The sequence below is a fragment of the Cynocephalus volans genome, chromosome 11 (assembly GCF_027409185.1).
Source record: "Cynocephalus volans isolate mCynVol1 chromosome 11, mCynVol1.pri, whole genome shotgun sequence".
Classification (NCBI taxonomy): Eukaryota; Metazoa; Chordata; class Mammalia; order Dermoptera; family Cynocephalidae; genus Cynocephalus; species Cynocephalus volans.
The window spans coordinates 98,771,496-98,789,822 of record NC_084470.1 but is presented as its reverse complement, the minus strand read 5'-3'; the positions used below and the strand labels follow the sequence as shown (position 1 = coordinate 98,789,822).

At 54.1% G+C, this 18,327-nt stretch overlaps 1 protein-coding gene across 3 annotated transcripts in view; it reads right to left on the bottom strand.

Moving 5' to 3' along the window:
- Positions 1-1,182: 1,182 nt before the first annotated feature.
- MGLL (monoglyceride lipase) overlaps positions 1,183-18,327 on the bottom strand; it is a 122,250-nt gene continuing 105,105 nt past the window's right edge. For 2 of the 3 annotated variants that reach the window (XM_063114647.1, XM_063114646.1), the window contains exons 7-8: positions 6,816-7,031; positions 1,183-4,212 (exon numbers count right to left, since the gene is read on the bottom strand). In XM_063114647.1, coding sequence (XP_062970717.1) covers positions 4,087-4,212; positions 6,816-7,031 — 342 coding nt within the window. In that variant the 3' untranslated portion in view covers positions 1,183-4,086. The remainder of the gene's footprint in view (positions 4,213-6,815; positions 7,032-18,327) is intronic. The other variant, XM_063114648.1, reaches the window with a different exon arrangement.

Here is an 18,327-nt window from a genome sequence, read left to right as displayed (position 1 = left end):
GCGGCTGCTCCCTCCCTGCAAGCCTGCATTTCAGTCATGGCTGTGTCCTCCACCCAAAGCCACAGTCCTGGCAGGTGGCCACAGTGACAACTCTCTGTGTGTCGGTCGGCGCCCCTCCGTGGCTAGTCGCTGGTGGTGCACCATCCTGTTGGCCCCTTTAACTACACCATCCTTGGTCTGCTGCTGCTGAGGGTGCCCTCTGTTGCCTGTGGGGACCCCGTCAGAACATGCCCTCACTCCTGAGCCCCAGCCATCTGAAAGTCTCTTTCCCGCAGTCCCCTGACTGCCCCCGCCCACTCGTGCTCCCCTTCCCGCCTCTGGAGAACCGTGTTGGCCCTCGTCCCTGCCCCATCAGACAGATACTCCCGGGGACCCTGTGGAAGCAGAGGTCCCATGCAGAGGCGCTCCAGGGGAGGGGACAGAGAGCTCCGGGAGGGCAGGTAAGGGCGCAGGCACACGGGCTTCACTGAGAAGGTGGCTGTGGGGAGGCTGGCACTGCGGAGGAGGGGAGAGTGGAGTTGGCCTCAGTGAGGGGTCCGGGAGGATTCTGAGCAGGGAGGGGCTGGTCTGGCTCACATTTTTACAGCCCCTCTGGTGGCCCTGGGGAAACAGACTGAAGGCTGTGTAGGAGGGCGTGGGGGCCCGCCCCTCCAGGCTGCTGTGGCTGTCCCTCAGGAGCTGGGAGCTGGTGATGGCAGTGGAGGGGCTGGAGGGAGCAACATTAGCCTGTGCTTTGGAGGTGGAGCTGGGGGTCAGATGTGGGGATAGAGCGGAGCTGGGGGCAATGTCAAGCAGCAGCAGTCGGGTTCCCGTGCAGAGGTGCAGGGGCATGTGGGTGGAGGCAGGTGAAGATGCAAGCTTGTTTGGGGACGTGTCCAGTGCCGTGTGGGACTGTGGAGGAAGCAGCTGGCCACAAGGCCGGGGCTGGGGCCTGGGCTCCCTCATCCCCAGCGATGGAGATGAGTCTGAGAATGTGTGCGAATGCATCTGCTCCTGGGCAGCAGTCCCCACATGTGGACGGGAGAAAATAAAATCCACACATCGACCCAGGCCCTGTGGTAGTGACTGGGACAGGCAGGGCTCAGCCAAGACTCTGTGATCCTTGAATAGGGCCTTTTCTCTGCAAGGAATGTTGTCATCAGGATCGGAGGCCCACTGCAACAGAAAGGCAGGCAGGCAGCATTCAGAAAACATCTGGTTTATTAGGATTAGCTGTAGCATACATTGGTTCCTTTAATAGTTCTTAGATACACATCCCCCCTAACGGTACACATGGAGGGCTGTGACAGCTGCAGTGATAACAACGAACTGATACATTGCTTAGAAAATCACCGTGGTCCTAATAGGTTATGTGAGCAATCGGCGAGAGAAAGAAAAGAGTGCAAGACAGAAGCCTCGTGGGGCCTGGAAGTGGGATGCTGAGAGTTTCTGGAGCGTCCTTCAGTGCCCTCACAGGAGCCCCAGTGCTGTCCAAAGGCTGAGGGGGCAGCAGGGGCTGCCGCGGAAGGGTGGAGGCTGCCCGCTCCTCTCCCCCCATCTCTGCAAAGGAACTGGGGCCTGGCTGCAGGTGGCACTGTTTCCTAAAAACGTTTTCAGGCATGAAACCCATTTATGTATGGACCAGCATTACCTCTGGGCTGCTGGGGAAGGTGCTTGTTCACATCTGTGCTTGGGCCTGGTACCCCAGGCCGGGTGTGGACCAGCTGCATCTCTGTGCCCCTCCCTGGCCTTTGCTGTCCTCTTGCCTTCTCGAGGCCAAGCCATGCATGACGTAGCATCCCTTCCAAACCCAAGTCCATCCACACCCTGCAATGGCACGACTTTGAAGCGCAGAGTGTTGGCCCAGAGCCATCAATATTGAGAATGAACTCAACTCAAGGCTCACATAGCTTCCCAAAGCCGGGGCTCACAGCTCTGGCGTGGCCTCTGTGAGATATCACTGCACTGGCTCCCAATTCAGCATGTGCATGTGGCCTGTAGACATCCCCCGTCCCCTCTTCCAGATTATGTGAGACAGTCCCAATTTCAGATAATTTTTTTTCTTTTTAATATTGGCAACTCTTTAACCAGACATGAAAAGGCTATTGAATTTGTATGTGTCTCTGTAAGAGCTTTCATATAAATAAAGCCATGCATCTGAAAGTGTCCTTGGTTGAACCATGTGCCCGAAATTTAATTCAGGAAATGGTATTGCCATCACATGCTTCTGGGAGAGGTGATGGGGGCAGGGGGTGGGGACTCTGTGTGACCTGCACTATCACTGCTCCTGGTGACAATTACAGATCTGAGCCCAGGAGCGTCTCGGTTTTCAGATGGGATTTCTGCTTTTCCTAGTCTGAGAGGCAAAAACACATGGCCGCTTGCATGTCCCAGGCTCACTGAGCAGGCGGGGCCTGAGCTCTCTCAGTGCAACTTTACATTTTTCTCCTCCAAAGAGAAGCCATAGAAATGTCAAGACAAAGGAAGCCGCTGTCTGAGGTGCCTGGGCTGGTCAGCACACGGCCTATGCCTGGCCCGCGGGCCACTCCTGAGGGGCAGGTCAAGAGCACACACCCCCGCAGCCGGGGGCACAGAATGTTCGTCGGCAGGGTGGCCAGCTCTTGGCCCTACCATGGTGCATTCAGGTCACTGGAGGAAGGGCAGAGGGGCTTCCCTCTCCAGGGACCCAGAATAAGCCCTGAGAAGAACAGGGCGTGGGTGAGGGGCAGCAGTTCCCGCTGCTGGAAGAACAAGGGCCCGAACCACTGACCCCAGCCCCCGTGTCGAGGAGCCCTGGCAGGGGGTGGCCACCTCCTCCGCAGCCCTGGGGCCCCTGGATCGCACCTTCCGTGGAGGTTATGGTGGCAGTGCCCCCACCCAGGGTCATATTCACACTAAGGAGCCTCTTGAGGTAACATCAAGTCCCAATTTGAAGGTGAAAGCATTCCGGAGGTGGGCGGGGATCCTCAATTATTGCTGGCACTAAGTGAGGCCAAGGGCAGGGCTGGGTGGGGCTGGCACCTGAGAAGGGCAGACCAGGCTGGGGCTTCTGTCTTAGCGAGCCTGGCACTGCGTCCTGCTGTGGCCCGGGCAGGGTGGGGGCTGCCCCGTCCCTGCTCTCAGTCTAAATGCTCCATGCAGCCCTGGGTGGGGAGGCCAGGCCTGCCACGGTGCTGGGACTCTCTTCTGCCACCAGAGGTAGCTGTGCTGCCAGCCCTGAGACTTGCGGGCAGGCCCAGGCTCAGCGACACTCCTGCAGGCTGCCACTGCTCCCTGGGCCCTCACCTGCAGGAAGGTCCCGGTCTCGTCCCCCTCTCAGGCTGCCAGTTTCAAGCTCCCCTAACTCCCACCCCCCTGCCCCTCAAAATAGCCTCTGCTTTAGAATATACGTTATATAATAGATATTTCACCTTCAGTGCAATTCTCCGTCATAGCATCAGGTAAAAGTAGTCACGCGAGGAAAGGCAGCCTCTTTGAATACACACAGCACTCAGCGGGCACCTCCTGGCAGGAGGGCAGGGGAGAAGGAGAAGAGTCTTTGCGGGCTCACCCCCTCCTCGACGAGGCTCCTGGTGGCTGCTCATTTTAAGGAAGTGCCTAGCATTCTCTGGGCCTCAGAGGGGCATGTGAGTCTGGCTCTATGAAGACACCAGCCACCTTGTCACACGGCCAGAGGAAGGCCATAGAGTTGCAGCTGCTGCGGGGGGACTAGGGGGAGAGCTCGAGGGGCTGGGCAGGAGGGGAGACTCCTCCAGTTGTTGCAGTCTGGTATCCCGAAACACCAGGGATTCCGGGGAACCTTGTGGCAGCTGGGAGAGGCGGGGCAGAGGCTTTGCTTTTGTTTAAAAGGATATTTCCCTCTAGAAAATCACCTGTACCCTTCTCTCTCTTTTTTTTTTTTCTGCATAAAGTGTCCACTTCCTAAGGTAGATCCAGTGGCCCATAGTCTAATATAAAGTAAAAATGTCTTTTTGTTGTTTTAGTAAATTGTGCTAGGGATTCCTCCAATTCATAATGTTTTTTTTTTTCAAGCCACATCTGTGAAGCCATCTCTACCCTTCCTCTGCCTGCTTCCCCCAGACTGAGCTGGTCGTCCGGCCAGTGCGTTCAGGGCGGGGACCGGGTTCCTGCCGCGGCTGTCCTTTGAGAGATCCACATGTTTATTTCGTGGAAGACAGAGTTAGTTACTTCAGGAAGCTCCTTGTGGAGAACATGGTAGGCACCTTCGTAAATCTGCAATTAGAGAGAGACCAGGAATCAGGGCTACACCATCAGAAATGGCAGGTAGAGCGGGGAGGCCCTGAGCAGGGGACAGGAGTCTGCAGTGTCACCCAGACCCTGTCCCAATGCCCTGAGAACTTGGCACTGACCTCATTATGGGGCCAACACCTTTTGATCAGATGATGGTTCAAATGAATCAATTTCCCAGCACATTTCAGTATTTCTGCTCTTCAATGCAAACCTTCCCTTGGCTCCACACCTCTCCAGCATGGACCGTTTCCACACCTTCAGCTCAGCCTTCTCCGTGGGGGATTCCACTCCCTGACTCATGTCCTGGCCTTCAGTGTGGTACCCACCCACCGATGGCGGCAGTGATTGGAGGAATAACGAGTTTTGAGGTACTTGCATTAGAGGGTCCCACTGGAAACTGGAGATACCATTAGAGATTCAAGTGGAAGCAGCAAGTAGGCAGTTTAGAAGCAGAAGAGAGGTCTGGCTGGAGAGATCAGTTCCAGAGTCGTCTGCACAGGAATGGTTTTCATAGCCACAGGCCTGCACATGATGACTAGGGAGAGGAAATGTGGCTGGGACCCAGCCCTTGGCCAGGCCAGCCTGCAGAGGCGGCAGGGCGAGCCTGGCAGTGAAGGAGCTGCTGACAACGAGGGAAGGAAATCAGAGGGGCATAAAGCCACAGGAACCTCTAGAGGAAAGCATTTCTAGGAGGTAATACTGCTCAACCTGGGGTGATGCTGAGAAGTTGCGTGACGTGAGAATGCAACGTACCCGCTGGCCACACGCTGGGCAGGCCATTGCAGAACTTGCCAGGAGTCAGTTTCTCCATCCAGTCACACCCGGGGCACATCCTTCATTACTCTGATCCCACAGCCTACAGTCACATTCTTGAGGTCCCACTGGACCTCCAACCTCCATGGTCATGGCCCAGGCCAGCCCATCCTCGGGGCCTGGGTGGCGGCACCATCCTCCCACCGGGTCTGCCACCCCCACGCTTGTCTCCCCATGGCTGCTGGGGAGATGCTTTTAAAATTGAAACCAGAGCAAGTCACTCCCTGGCTAAAAATGCCCAGGCAGCTTCTCACTGTACCAAGAGAAAAAGCCCAGACTCCTCCTCCCCATCGTGCAGCACGCTCCCCTGCTCGGCCACCTCCATGGTCCCCTTTGGGCCTCGCACCTGCTCTTCCTCAGTCTGGAATGTTCCTGCACTGGCTCTTCTCTGTCAGACCTCAGGCTTGTCCATCCCATCTGGGGCAGGTGCTCTCCCTGCCTGCATCCCTGATCCCAGAGCCCTGCTTGACTCTCTGCAGGGCACTGACCCTCCTGCACTTGCCCCTATTTGTTTAGCTCTCGGTCCACTGGGGTACAGGGTACAGGCATGGGAGGGCCGTTGCCAGTCTTGTCCTCTGGGCCTGGCATAGAAGCCAGAGCCCAACAAATACTAGAATTAAAGACACAGTGACTGAATAGCTGCATGAGTTCATAAATGAGAGACCTCAGTGGACTCCTTTGCTGGGCTCAGCCAGGTTCCATATGGCATGATCCGTGTGGGGCTCTCACCAAAGAATGTGGCGTGTCCTGCTGTGTTCTCATGCTCCCCGGCATTAACGAGAGAGCCTTCCTTTCCTCCTTCCTGCTCATCCATGAGTCTGCACCTGGTGGATGGTGTGGGCCAGAGCCTGCAGTTCAGTAACTGTGTGACCGACGCACTTGACAGTTTGCAAAGATGTGAGACTGCCAGCGCGACGCGGGTGGAGAGGAACTGCCTCTGAGTCCCATGACCTGAGTTCAAATCCTGACGCCACCACCTGGTGGATGTGGGATCTGAAGTGAGTTATCTGCTCTCTTTATAACCTAGAGAAAAACGACCTTGGACCCAGAGCACTGGCTGTGGCAGCACGATCCAGGGAGCCCCGGCCACACAGACCAGGATGTGAATGTGCCCTTGGACCTGTGACCTGCCCGGCCCAGCATAAGCCATTTTCAGGGTCAGAGATCACTTGCTGGGTACCCAGTAGGTGTTCCTCCCTCCAGTGGAGGCTCCTCTCAGTTCAATCAGACAAACAAAATGAGTATGTCTTGACCCCAAACAACATTGTCCATCTCAAATGGCCCTTTGAGTTAGTCCACTGCAGTCTCAGGGCCCTCCATCTGAGGGCCAGTTCTTGTAGATTCCCTGCAGATCAGGCTCCGCCCCTGTGTGCCCCGAGCCCCAGTGGCTGCTGGTCCCATGCTGCTGCCACTGGTGCAGAAAGAGGCAGGGCACCAGTGTGTCCTTGGAGCGTAGACAGGACACTCTCTTGGGAGATGTTATTTGTTCAATGCCCAGTTGTGGGTTCTTTTCTTGACCATAAAATCTGATTGTTCTCTCCTTTTTCCTTTGAAGCTCATTCATGCGACACAGTCAGCTAATGACTTGTGTGTTCTCTGAGAATTAATAGATACCTTGGGGTCCTTGTAGTTATTTCCCAGCTGGCCAGGTTGGTCCCTATCCTGAGACGCCTGGGGCTGGCTCTCAGGGGTCTAGGCATATGTGTTCCAATGAGTGCTGCCTTCCCCCCACCCCCCACCTTGGGGAAGTGTTGGGGGCAGCAGCTGCTCACCTTGAGTGTCTTGTCCTGGCTCTTGGCTGACTCCATGAGCAGGTAGGCCCCTTTGCTGTCACACAGGCGATCAGCAGACCCCTGCAGCAGCAGGAAGGGCAAGGTCAGTTTGGGGAGGGCTCGCTCCACCCGTGAGACGGCATTGAGCAGCTGGATGCCGAAGCACACTTTCAGTCCCGCCCGGCAGATGAGGGGGTCTGAGTTATAGATGTCAACCTGGAGAGAAAAAGAGAGGGTTCCCTTAGACCCTGGGCAGGGGCTCCCCGCAGGAGCCCAGACCTATTTCCTGGGAGCGTTTCTTTCTGCTCTAGCCTGAAGAGTCCATGTGGTCGGGGGTGCAGCTGCCAAGTGCCACAGCGTGCTCAGCCCTCCTGAAGACAGGACCTGTGCCCCACATGCCATAGCATGCTCAGCCCTCCTGCAGACAGGGCCTGCAAAACCGTGGTGCCTCTGCCCACTGGCCTGGGCATCTCACACGTACACCTGTGCCCACAGGCAGTTCAAGTGTTGATTCGGGTCTTTCCACATGTAAACAGCACCGCACCACTCACTTTGATTATCTCACTCAAAAGTAACTCTGAAGCTGTCTTAGTGCTCACTTTTGTGTCCTTTGTCTCCCACATCCCCTGACTTGATGTCCACCTGATGGAAGTGGGTGAGGGCACACAGCAGACTGCAGGAACGGTAGGGAACGTACAGGAAAGCCTGGGCTGGTGTGAGGATCCCCTGCAGGTGCACTGGCGGGGTGCTACTCTGGGGGCTCAGGGTGAGGGAAGCCCAGGGCAGGCCCGGGCTGCAGCAGCTCCAGCCTCCAGGCCCTCCGGGGCTGCAGAAGGCTGCCAGCGCTCTGACAGAGGGCAGCCGTGGCCATGCCTGGGGCCATCTCTGCCTCTCAACAGGACGTGCCCAGTGACTGGGTGCCCCTCCTTGACCATCAGCCTGCCTTGTCCTTCAACCTGACTCCGACGCACCCCCTGTTGTGGCTCAAAATCTGGCCCAGCCTTTCGAGGGGCTACGCTGGTACCTGTCCTTACTCTCCTGGCCTGTCTTCGTTTCTGGCTTCACTCCTCCCCCTCTGTAGGGACAGCTCAGGGAATCACTGCCTCGGCCTGAGATGGGGCACCTGCCCCAAAGAATCTGGATAAGAAGTTTCTAGAAATCTCTCTGGCCCATATGGGCAGCTGTGAGTTCATGATGCCCCTTCACTCACTTCCCACATTCTTACCAACAGACTCTGCTGGCTGGAGAAGTGCCACGTGGTGAGGGGCAGAGAAGGCACAGGAGCAAGGAAGCTAACACTCCCAGCTTCCCCGTGAGGCGGCCAGGGCATTCACTGTGCTCCTACTTAGGTCCTCCAAGGGCAGGGCTACACTTGCTTCTGTGACCACCTCTACAGGGCCTCAAGCAGAATTCCAGATGCACACCGAGGGGGGACAGGCTGTTCCACGGTCACCCCTGCCATCCCTGGATTCCTTCCGATGCTGGGGACGGAGCACCGCAAACCAGACCATTTGTGAAAAGCCACACGACACGGATTAGCCACTTCCTGCAGCTGAGCTGGTGTGAATCCTGCTGGGCCAGGCCATCTGTTCAGCAGGCTTAGAGGACATGAACGAGGCTGGCAGGGAGAGCCAGCCACAGGCCGCGGATGCACTGGGTGCTCCTTCAGGGTCTGCGCAGAGCCCTGTTGGGAGGACAGCTGTGGGGTCCACCAAAGAGCCCAGGGCTTGGGGTCAGTCGAGTCCTGATGCTAATGATAGCTAGAGCAGCAGCATTCACCAGACGCACACGTGTGGCCAGTGCAGTCGGGCGCTGGTGCAGGCTCTCACTGAGCAGTGAAAGTGAGAATGGCTAACACATCTGAGCCCGCCCTACGTGCTGGGCATTAAGTGTTGTCACACGTAGTAACTCATCACCTGAATAAGGAATGGCTCTCTTTATCCCCATTACACACGTAAGGAAACTAAGGCACAGAGAAGTTCAATAACCTGCCTGGTATTTGTTACCCAATTCCTGCTCTCCCCTTGATGTTTAGTTGGGTACACAACTACCCAGAATAAAGACTACATTTCCCAGGCTCCCCTGCAGGTAGATGTGGTCACATGACCAGGTCCCGGCCAATGGGAAGCAAGCAGAAGGGCCCTGTGCTCAGTCTGAGTCAGGCTTGTTGTCTCTTTGCCCCTTTAGGGAGAGAGTTGGGGCCACGTGGACAAGGGTGGCACCTGGAAAGGTGCGGCAACAAGAGGGGGTTCCTGAAGCTGAGGTCAGCGGCCAGGAGAGAAGCCCCTCTCCTGCTTAAACCGCTCTTGTCTGGGGTCTCAGTCTAAGCAGGTCACCAGTGCCCTGGCCAGCACCACCATTTGATGCTGGCATCTGCAGTGTGTGTCCCCCCAGGGCTCCCGGGGATAGCAGGACCATGGGAGATTCTGCCCTCTTCCTGAGGCGAGTCTGATGTTGCCCTGCTGACCTGATCGCTCCAGGCACTTGTGGCCCCTCAAGGATCTTCTGGGTTTAAGTGCTCTGATGGCCCATTTGGCTTCCTGCTCTTGGCTGCGTTTCCTTGTCCTGGTCACGCAGGCCCTGTTGACACAATGGCCTCTCTGGGCCTGGGGCAGGAGCCGCCAGATGTGTCGGGGAAAGGGCAGGCCTCTGATGTGAAGCGGTGAGGGGAAGAGGAAACTGGGACCAGGAAGAAATGGAGGGCCACACCACATGGGGAAACAGGCTCAGAGGGCCCAAGCCCTTCCCTTAAGTGGCAATTCTGGCCCAATCACAACAGCCTTTATTGTTTTGAGAGCTTAAGATCTAAATCTACTCAAAGTCCCAGGAATATGTCCTGTCCTGTTGCCCCAGGAAGGAGGGGGCCAGGCCTCTCCCTCTCAGACCAGGCCCAAGCCCAGAACACTGGTGAGCAAAACAAGTCCATTCAAAACCAAAGACCAAAAAGTCAATCCCCAAAGATTACTCACTGTATGATTCCATTTACATCACATTCCTGAAGTGACAAAGCCAGACAAACGGAGAACAGATCTGTGGTTGTTAGGGCTAAGGAGGGCATGAGGTTGTGAGGGAAGGGGATGTGACTGTTACAGGGCAATGTGGGAGGTCCCTGCAGTGATGCTAATGTTCTGTGGCTCAACTGTGTCAACAATCTGGTTGTGATGTTGTCCTGTAGTTTTGTAAGATGTCACTGGTGATTGGGGCAAACTGGGTAAAGGGTACATGAGATCTCTTGGTATTCTTTCTTATAACAGCATGTGAATCACAAGGATCTCAAAGAGTTTAACTAAAAACAAGTATCAAGGACGCAGTACTTGGCACGCTCTCTCACAGCCCATCCCCATCTGGTTTGGCCCACAGCAGCTCCCACCTCTGAGAACAGGATAGTGGGAAGCAGGAGCCCAAGCTGCGGACTGTGTCCATGTGGCCACATCTTTGCTCCAGGTGACTGACCTCAGGGGGAGCCTCCACTGGCTGAGACTTGAAGTCTTTTTTCTCGGGGGTAGGGTAAGGCCTCAGTTTCCCTGAGGACCTTGAAGATTCCTCTTGCATTTTAAGTTCCACAAGCTGTGAATATTTTCCTTGCTTCCTGTGTGTGTCTGAGAGATCCTCTAGTTTCTTCACTTTTCTAGGGAGCTGAGGGCTCCCAGCAAGGTTGAACTGAGAGCCAGGAACATGCTGAGTGCAGCTTCCGAATTTCAAACAGTCTCTGTGGGAAGAAACTGCACTAAAGCACAGAAACTACAGCTGTAACTCTCAGCTGGAGTTTTCTTAAACTTTTGGTTGAGTAGAATCAAGGCACAAACTCTGCAGCCACATCTCTTGACCAGTTTTTTTATATCTGTTCCTGATGAAATGCAACACTACATTCTAACCATAATATTATTAAAAACAACTCACACACTGAGCTCTTTACCCTGTGCTGGGTGCTATGCTGGGTGTTTTACTTACACCTGCTCATGTATCTTCACAGGAGCCCATGATGTGGGGACTGCCATTACAATTACCATTTTACACATGAGGAGGCTGAGGCTCAGAGAGGTTAGGTGACTCACCCAAGGTCACACAGCAAGTAAGAGGCAGAGCCAGGATAAGAACCTAGGCTGTCCGGCTCCACCATCAGCATCCTTAACCACTGACCATGCTGTGCTAGAGAACAGAAGGTGGCAGGAACACAGCCACATCAGAAAAGACAGGAGTGGGTCCCTGGTGAGGAACACAGCCACGTGGGCCTGACAGATGGTGAAGTGACTTGGTGCGCCCCAGAGATTGCCATGCTTCACAGCCAGCCAAAAGGGATGGGGGAGCCCTTCTGGGCACAGACAGACATGCACCCTTCCTGCCCCCTCCACTCTTAATCATAGAGAAATACAGCCTGGCAGGCTGAATCTCCTGTACTTTCCCCTCGGCACCCACAGAAGTGTCCACAGGTGGGTCTTCCTGCTCCTCCTTCCCTACAATTCCCTCCCTTTTCCTATGGAAGGCCTACCCTGCCACCTGTGCTTTAGTGCCCATCCTGGGATTCCCACCTCCTTTTTCCAGTATTTAGGTCTCTCTTAATCCATCCATTTCACCATAGGGAAATCAGATAGCCTTCTCTGGCATACTGGGTAGAGAGTGGACAACAGTTCTACCCAAGTGATCTCTGTCAAACCTAGAAACCCATGGGAAGCCAGAAATGAACTGACAGGTCTTTGCAGAGACAATGTTTTTATTTTCCAGCTTTGTCTTGAATGGCAGGAGACGCAATTTGTTGTAGAAACAGCTGGATAAGAAAAAATCCTCTCTTATGCACAGTGGCATTCATCTCCCATCTCAGTGGCTTTTCCAGCCCCTGGCTCTTAGTCTAATTAAAGTCATCTGCTCCTCTTTCAGGCCTCAGCTCAGACTTCACCTGAAGGGGAGACCTTCCCAGCCCTCTGGCTCTGCGCTCACTGTGGTCTGCTGTCAGCACATGTTCGCATGCACATCTGTTTGCCCCATGTGAGGGTCAAGGCTCTGTTCGTCCTGCTCTTGTCCTGGCACAGTGGCTAGTGCAAGGTGGCCCTCAGTAAATGTTGGCAGAATGAATGAATGAGTGAACCTTGCTCTAGCTCAGCCCAAGAAGCGGCACCTCTGGGCACTGAGAGGCCAGCACAGGTTGGACACAGCTGGGAACTCCTGTGCTGGGGCTTGCTGGTGACCATGGGCAGAGGGGCTGCCCCCAACTGGAATGAGAGCCAGGTCCTCAGAGGAAACGGCCCTCGTCATGACCTCTAGTGGGACTTACTGAGCGTGAAGGAGTGGCCCTTTGGCCATTCGGCGCAGTCCCTCATGCTCATCATGCACGCTCGGGACACGGGTGTAGGGGGGTGCTGAACACAAATGAGTGCCGTAAAGATCGACCTGACTACGGAATACGCCCAATGGCTGCCACCCCGGCTGGCTGACAGTGCTGGGTCCCCTCCACTCTGCAGCCAGAATCATTCCAGAATCACAGATCTGTTCCTGTCCCCCTGCGGAGGACCCTGTGTGCTTCCCATTGCTGCAGGGCCACGTTCAAACTCCTTGGGGCACCCTGTGAGGCCACCCACCCACCACCCCTCTCAACAGTCCCATGCCTCTTGCCCCTCTGGGCTCTGCACAGCCTGTGCCCTGCCTGTAGTCCCTTCCTTGGCTGCCTATGGAGTTTCTTCTCCCATGGACATTTGGCTCAGCTGTCCCCCACCCCCCACGCCCCCATGAGGCCCAGTCTAGGCGTTTCCTCCTGCTGCCAGTGGGCTGAACCCCTGGAAGCTGTGCAGCTCCCTCCGGGCTCCTGTATCTTTGCTGACACCTTTTTAGACAGGCGTCTCTCGTGGCTGTGATAACAGCGACGCCCATCTACCAGCGTCCGTGCTGTGCCAGGCCTCTGTGTGGACACCCCAAGGGGCCTGGGATCAGTGAGACCCAGTGTGGTTTCCAAGGCCTGCTGAGGCACCAGGTGGCAGAGCAGGGTCCAGACTCTGGTCTCTGGTTGCAAGGCCTGTGCTCTTCCCACCAAGCACACTGCCTCTTTCCCCTCAAGGCAGCAACTGCCTCCAGCTCAGGACCAGAGGAGAGCTCCACAAAAACTTGTTGACTTGGTGTGCCACCTGCAGGGTGGCAGAGGGGAGATAAGGGCCTGGCCTGTCTCGGCAGAAAGTCTCCCCAACTCAGTGGAATGAGGCAAGCCCTGTTTACTAGGAGTCCTGAGTCCCTGCTGTGACCACCCGCTGCCCAGGGCCAGCCACAGCAGGCGCCCAGCCCCGATGGCTAAAGCTCCTGAACCAGACAGAGACCATCGGGGAGAGGGACGATGCTTTACATTCTCCCCTGGCGGACACTGCGGGCCCATTTCGGATGTAAAGAGTATTAATCAGGATCAGACTGTATTTCTGAATTGCCAAGTAATCAAAGGCGTATGAGTTGACGAACATTCTTTCCCCCCAGTTACTTTTTGCTATTAAAGTTTGAACTCCTGGACATCCTGGTATCTGCTTTTATGAGCAATGAGCTGGCAAATGGGACAGGCTGCTTGCGTAAACCCACCAGCTAGAGCTTCCTTCTGCAGGGCTAAGGAGCCTCCCCACCCAGAAGCAAGGCAAGAAGTCAACCCCCCTGGCTTCTCTGGAATGTGACCCCAGACACAGACATAGCTCCCGAGTGGCCCCGAGGGAAGGGGCAAGGCAGCCACCCCATTCTGCACCCTCTCACAGGCCCAGGGACTGGAGAAATAAGAGAAACAAGGAAGAATTCCTGCAACCCTGGAGGACCACTTTCATAACCGCTGGTCACAAACAGTGAAATCACGTAGTCTCAAGTCTTAAAAATCAAAGTTGGTGACAACTGCGGAAATCAGAACATGGACTAGCTAGAGGATGACAACAGGGAATTATTGCTACTTTTCCTAAATGTGATAATGGTATGGGGCTATGTGCGAATGTCCCTATTCTGGGTCCTTCCTCGTGGGTGACACAAGGCAAAGTATTCAGGAGTGTCCAGGATCATGGCGTCTACAGCCTACTTTCAAATGGTTCAGCCAGAGCAATGTGTCCACTTCACAGCACTGGAGGGAATGATTTTCTCCCTCTCTGTCTCTCTCTCCCCACCTCCCTCTCTCCTTCTCTCCCTCTCTCTCCTTTCTTCTGCCGGTATGGGGATCCAAACCCTCGACCTTGGTGTTATAACACCACACTGTAACCAACTGAGCTAACTAGCTAGCCCCACTTCATGATGTTGGATTTGACAATGACTTCTTGGATATGACAGGTGTATTCATCTGTCTGTGTTGCTTCTAACAAAATAGCTGAAACTGGGTAATTTATAAGAAATGAAATTTATTGCTTACAGTTTGAGAGGCTGGGAAGTCCAACGTCCAGGGAACACATGTGGTGAGGGTCTTTTCCTGGTGGTGACCCTATAGTGATACAGGTGTCACATGGCAGATGGCTTAAGCCAGAGAGAGACTAACCTCGTCACTTGCTCTCCTTATGAAACCATCAGAACCACGCTCACACCGACCATTAAACCACCAATGGATTAATCCGTTCACTGGGGAAAGGTCCTCACAATCTAAACACCTCTTCCAGGCCCCAACTTTCAATGACCACAATGTGATTTCCCACCCTCTTAACACTGTCACATTGAGCTTTGGAGTGACAAACATATCCAAACTATATCAACAGGCAAAACCAATCACAAAAGATAAATTGGACTACAACAAAATGAGAAAACTTTTATGCATCAAAGGACATATCAACAGAGTGAAAAGGCAGCCAAGAATATTTGCAAATCATATTTGCATTTGGGGTTAATATCCAGAATACATAAAGAACTCCTACAACTCAACAACAAAAAAACCAAACCACCTGATTTTAAAAATGGGCCAAGGACTCAAACAGACATTTCTCAAAAGAAGACATACAAATGGCCAATAAGTATCTGAAGAGATCCCTAATCGTCAGGGAAATATAAATCAAAGCCGCAATGAGATACCAGCTCATGCCCATTGGGATGGCTATTACCAAAAGACGGGACATGGCAAGAGCAGGCGAGGATGCAGGAACTGGAGCCCTCGTGTGCTGTGGGCAGGACAGCCAAGTGCTGAATGCAGCAGCTCTTCGAAAAATGAAACAGAGGATCACCACACTACCCAGCAATCCCATTTCTGGGCATACACGCAAAAGAATGGAAAGCAGGGTCTGGAAGAGATATTTGCACACCCGTGTTCATAGCAGCATCATTCATAACAACCAAGATGCATCTTTGAGGGTGCTTTGCCCAGGCTATGTCTGCGTAGCCCAGCGGGGCACGCACCTTCTCTCCGTCCTCTCCAGCCAGGCCCGCACGTGAATGTTCCCAGTGTGTGCAGAGGTGCTCGGGCACGTGGCTGCACTGAGCTGCTGGGCACAGAGGACGTCTCATTTTGTCTGGTGCCTTGCTGGCAACTGGGGCTCCTCTGACTGTCTCTCTGTACTCACTCGCTTTTTCATGGCCATTAAAGCACCCACCTCCGGGACCTGCCCCTCATGAGCTCAGAGAGGGTGGCTGGGAGCAGGGCGAGCAGGAACATCCCGGGGACAGGGGCTACAGCGATGTCGACCCTCCACATGCTCCCTGGCCACTACCCACACGGAGCTTCTAATGGCTTGTTTTATTTTAGGGTGTTGGCAAGTTTTTTGTTTCCTCAAATAGACAAGCACTCTCTGGGGATGTAAGAAATGAACAATGGACAGTAACAACATCAAATCTGCCAGCCTAACTGGGCTTACTGGAAAGTTAATGACACATTCTTGGTGGGGACTTCCATGGGAGGCTGTGTCCTGGGGACAGAGCAGGAGGCTGAGGCCTATCTTTAGCTATGGTTAAGTCAAAGGCCTCAGTGTGGTCAAGCTTCTCAAGACTCAGCAGGAGCCTCCCAGTAGTGTACACAAGGGACACCCAGGCACAGGGGAACGAGGGGCCAGACACATCTGAAATCCTGGCAGGGGTGACAAGCAGCAACCACCTATGAAAATTAAAGGAGGCTGAGTTGGCCACTCCTTGCAGCTCCTGGGTGTCCAGAACTCTCCATGTAGTCTGCCTGAGTGAATACAAACTAGCCAGGATGCACTTGGGACGTCCCAGGGTATTTACAGAGAACAGGACTTAGTTCTAGAAGACAAACTGCTCAGTGTCCTGCGCAAGGTGTGCTCGGAATCCCGTGTCCCCTCCCCGCAAGGGGCAGGTTCGAAAAGAAAGTGCTCCGCTCTGGAGGAAGGAGGAACCAGGTGGTTGGCAGAGCTACAAGGGCTCAAGGCCCCAGCACCCTCAGCCAGAGAACTACACAGAATCACGCCCAAGGCTTTTCAGACTGGGAGGGGTTCATCACATCCTGGAGAACCTGCGGTTGGGGGTGGAATGATTCCTATGTTCCAGTGTTCTGAGCAGGGACCTAAGTGTGTAGACAAACATAATAAATGCCTGAGTAGCAACCTCTTTGTTCCCAGGGTTTTAGTTCCAAGGCACTTGGCCCAGAATAGAGAGGGGCTCAAGTCCTTACCTGCTGGCTCTGTGTCTTTGGGTAAGTGACTTGCCCTCGCTGGGCCCCAGCTTCTACAGCTGTAAATACCAGTAATAAGAGTGACTTCCTGGGGTTAGGGTGAGCCCAGAAGGGCTGTGGCGTCTGGCACAGAGGAACGGTGCAGTCACCGTGCACTGGATGGTGTTGTGACAATTAAAAGGCTTTTTCTGTCCTTCTGCCTAGAGGCTTCGCACACAGGGGAATGTGCTCTGAGGGTGGCAGCCGGGAAGAGGTGCTGGAAGGGTCCATGCTGACATGCCTACGGGGGTTGTGAGACGACTCGCCACAGCAAATACCAAACAAACCCCTGCTTTTAACATGCCAGCGGCGGAGCCAACCTGCTTTCCCAGAGGCAGACTTCCAGATCCCCGCCCCGCCCTGTGCCTGCCGTCCTCCTGTCCTGGCCGGGCTGTCCTCCACGGTCCTGCTGTGGTCAGCTTGTTAGGCAAGCATCAAGCATTTCTTGTTTCTTGAGGCTTCTACAGCTGCAGGGTTCCATGAGAAATATCTTAGTGAAAGACACACGTGCCTCAAGACACGCTGAGTGAGATCCTGGGGGGTGCCTTTTCTGAACACATTTTCTCCAGCGTTGCTAGTTTTAAAGCTCAGCAGCAAGTGCAAAGGGAGTGAGGGGCTGATTCTCTCTGCTGAGGGACAGCAGCTGCTGCTGCTACGTTTACATCTGCAGCCCAACCTGCAGGCTGCCCAGCATCGTCCTGCCTTGGTCCTCCCAGCAGGGAAACCCGCTAGTGTTTCCAAACAATCCACATTGCCCTGACCAGGTCACTCCTGCTGCCCCTCCACCCCAAGGGTCAGCGACAGGTAGCAGCGAGAAGGAGCAGAGAGGGCACCCGTACTGGATATGCAGACGCAAACGTTCCTTCTGTGTATTTCAACAATGAGATAAAAACTCTGAAATCTGATACTTTTAAACAAAGAGGGTTTGGAATCATTTTGTCATCTTTTTCCTTCCTCTTTGCCCATGTATTTGCAGGTGGTAAGATCTGCGTCTGGATGGTTCATCTCAGAGATCTCATAGAGAGCTTTCTTTCCCTCTCTTTTCCCCTCTCTCCCTCTCCCTCTCTCCCCCCATCTTTCCCCCTTTCTCTCTCCCTCTCACCTGCTGTTGTCCTAGCACAGCTGCTGCAAACACAATGGGTTTTACTAGAGATGGCACATTCAAGCCAGAGCCATTACTGGGGATGCAGGCAGGTGAGAGAGCCCTGCCCCACACCGAGGTCCCCTCACACAGTGAATGCAGTACACAGAGCAATGGCCCATGACCATGGCTGCATGGACCAGTAATTGTCCGAACAGGAAAGAGAGCTTAATGATCATAAATACTAGCTTGAAGGAGGCACCGAAGAATGGACTTTTGAGTCAAATGGGTTCATCTGCCAGCTCTGCCCCTGATGGGGTGTGCAACCTTGAGCAAGTTGTTCAGCCTTTCTCAGCCTCAGTTGCCTCATCTGTGAAATGGGATTAGTGTTGATCTCATTCATGTCAGGACCAAATCAGCATATGTTTGGCTTGGGCCTTTCTGGGTCCTAAAGTTGTGCCTTCTCACTGTATGGATCTGCTTTTTTGGAATTATTTTTTTCTCCTTTATTCAAATATTCTTGCAGAAAAAACAAGGGCCACACACTGGCCCCCAGTGGGCCAAATTTGGCCCCAAGATGTGGGTTTGGGAGTTGCTGTGGGTTTTTTAAATGAAATTATATTAAAAATTTAAATTAACGTGGGTGACTTGGGCAGATCCGATGTCCTCTGGCTCCTCACTGACCTCACCGTTCCCTAGGCCTTTTATCAGCCTGATTTCTAGTGGCTGGTCCTTGATGGCTTGGGAACTTTTGACCCTGATTTGGAAAATCTTCCTCCTACATGCCACAGACTACTCTCATTGTGTTGACTGCTCTCTAAGTGACTCAGAGGGCCAGGAGCCTTCCAGAG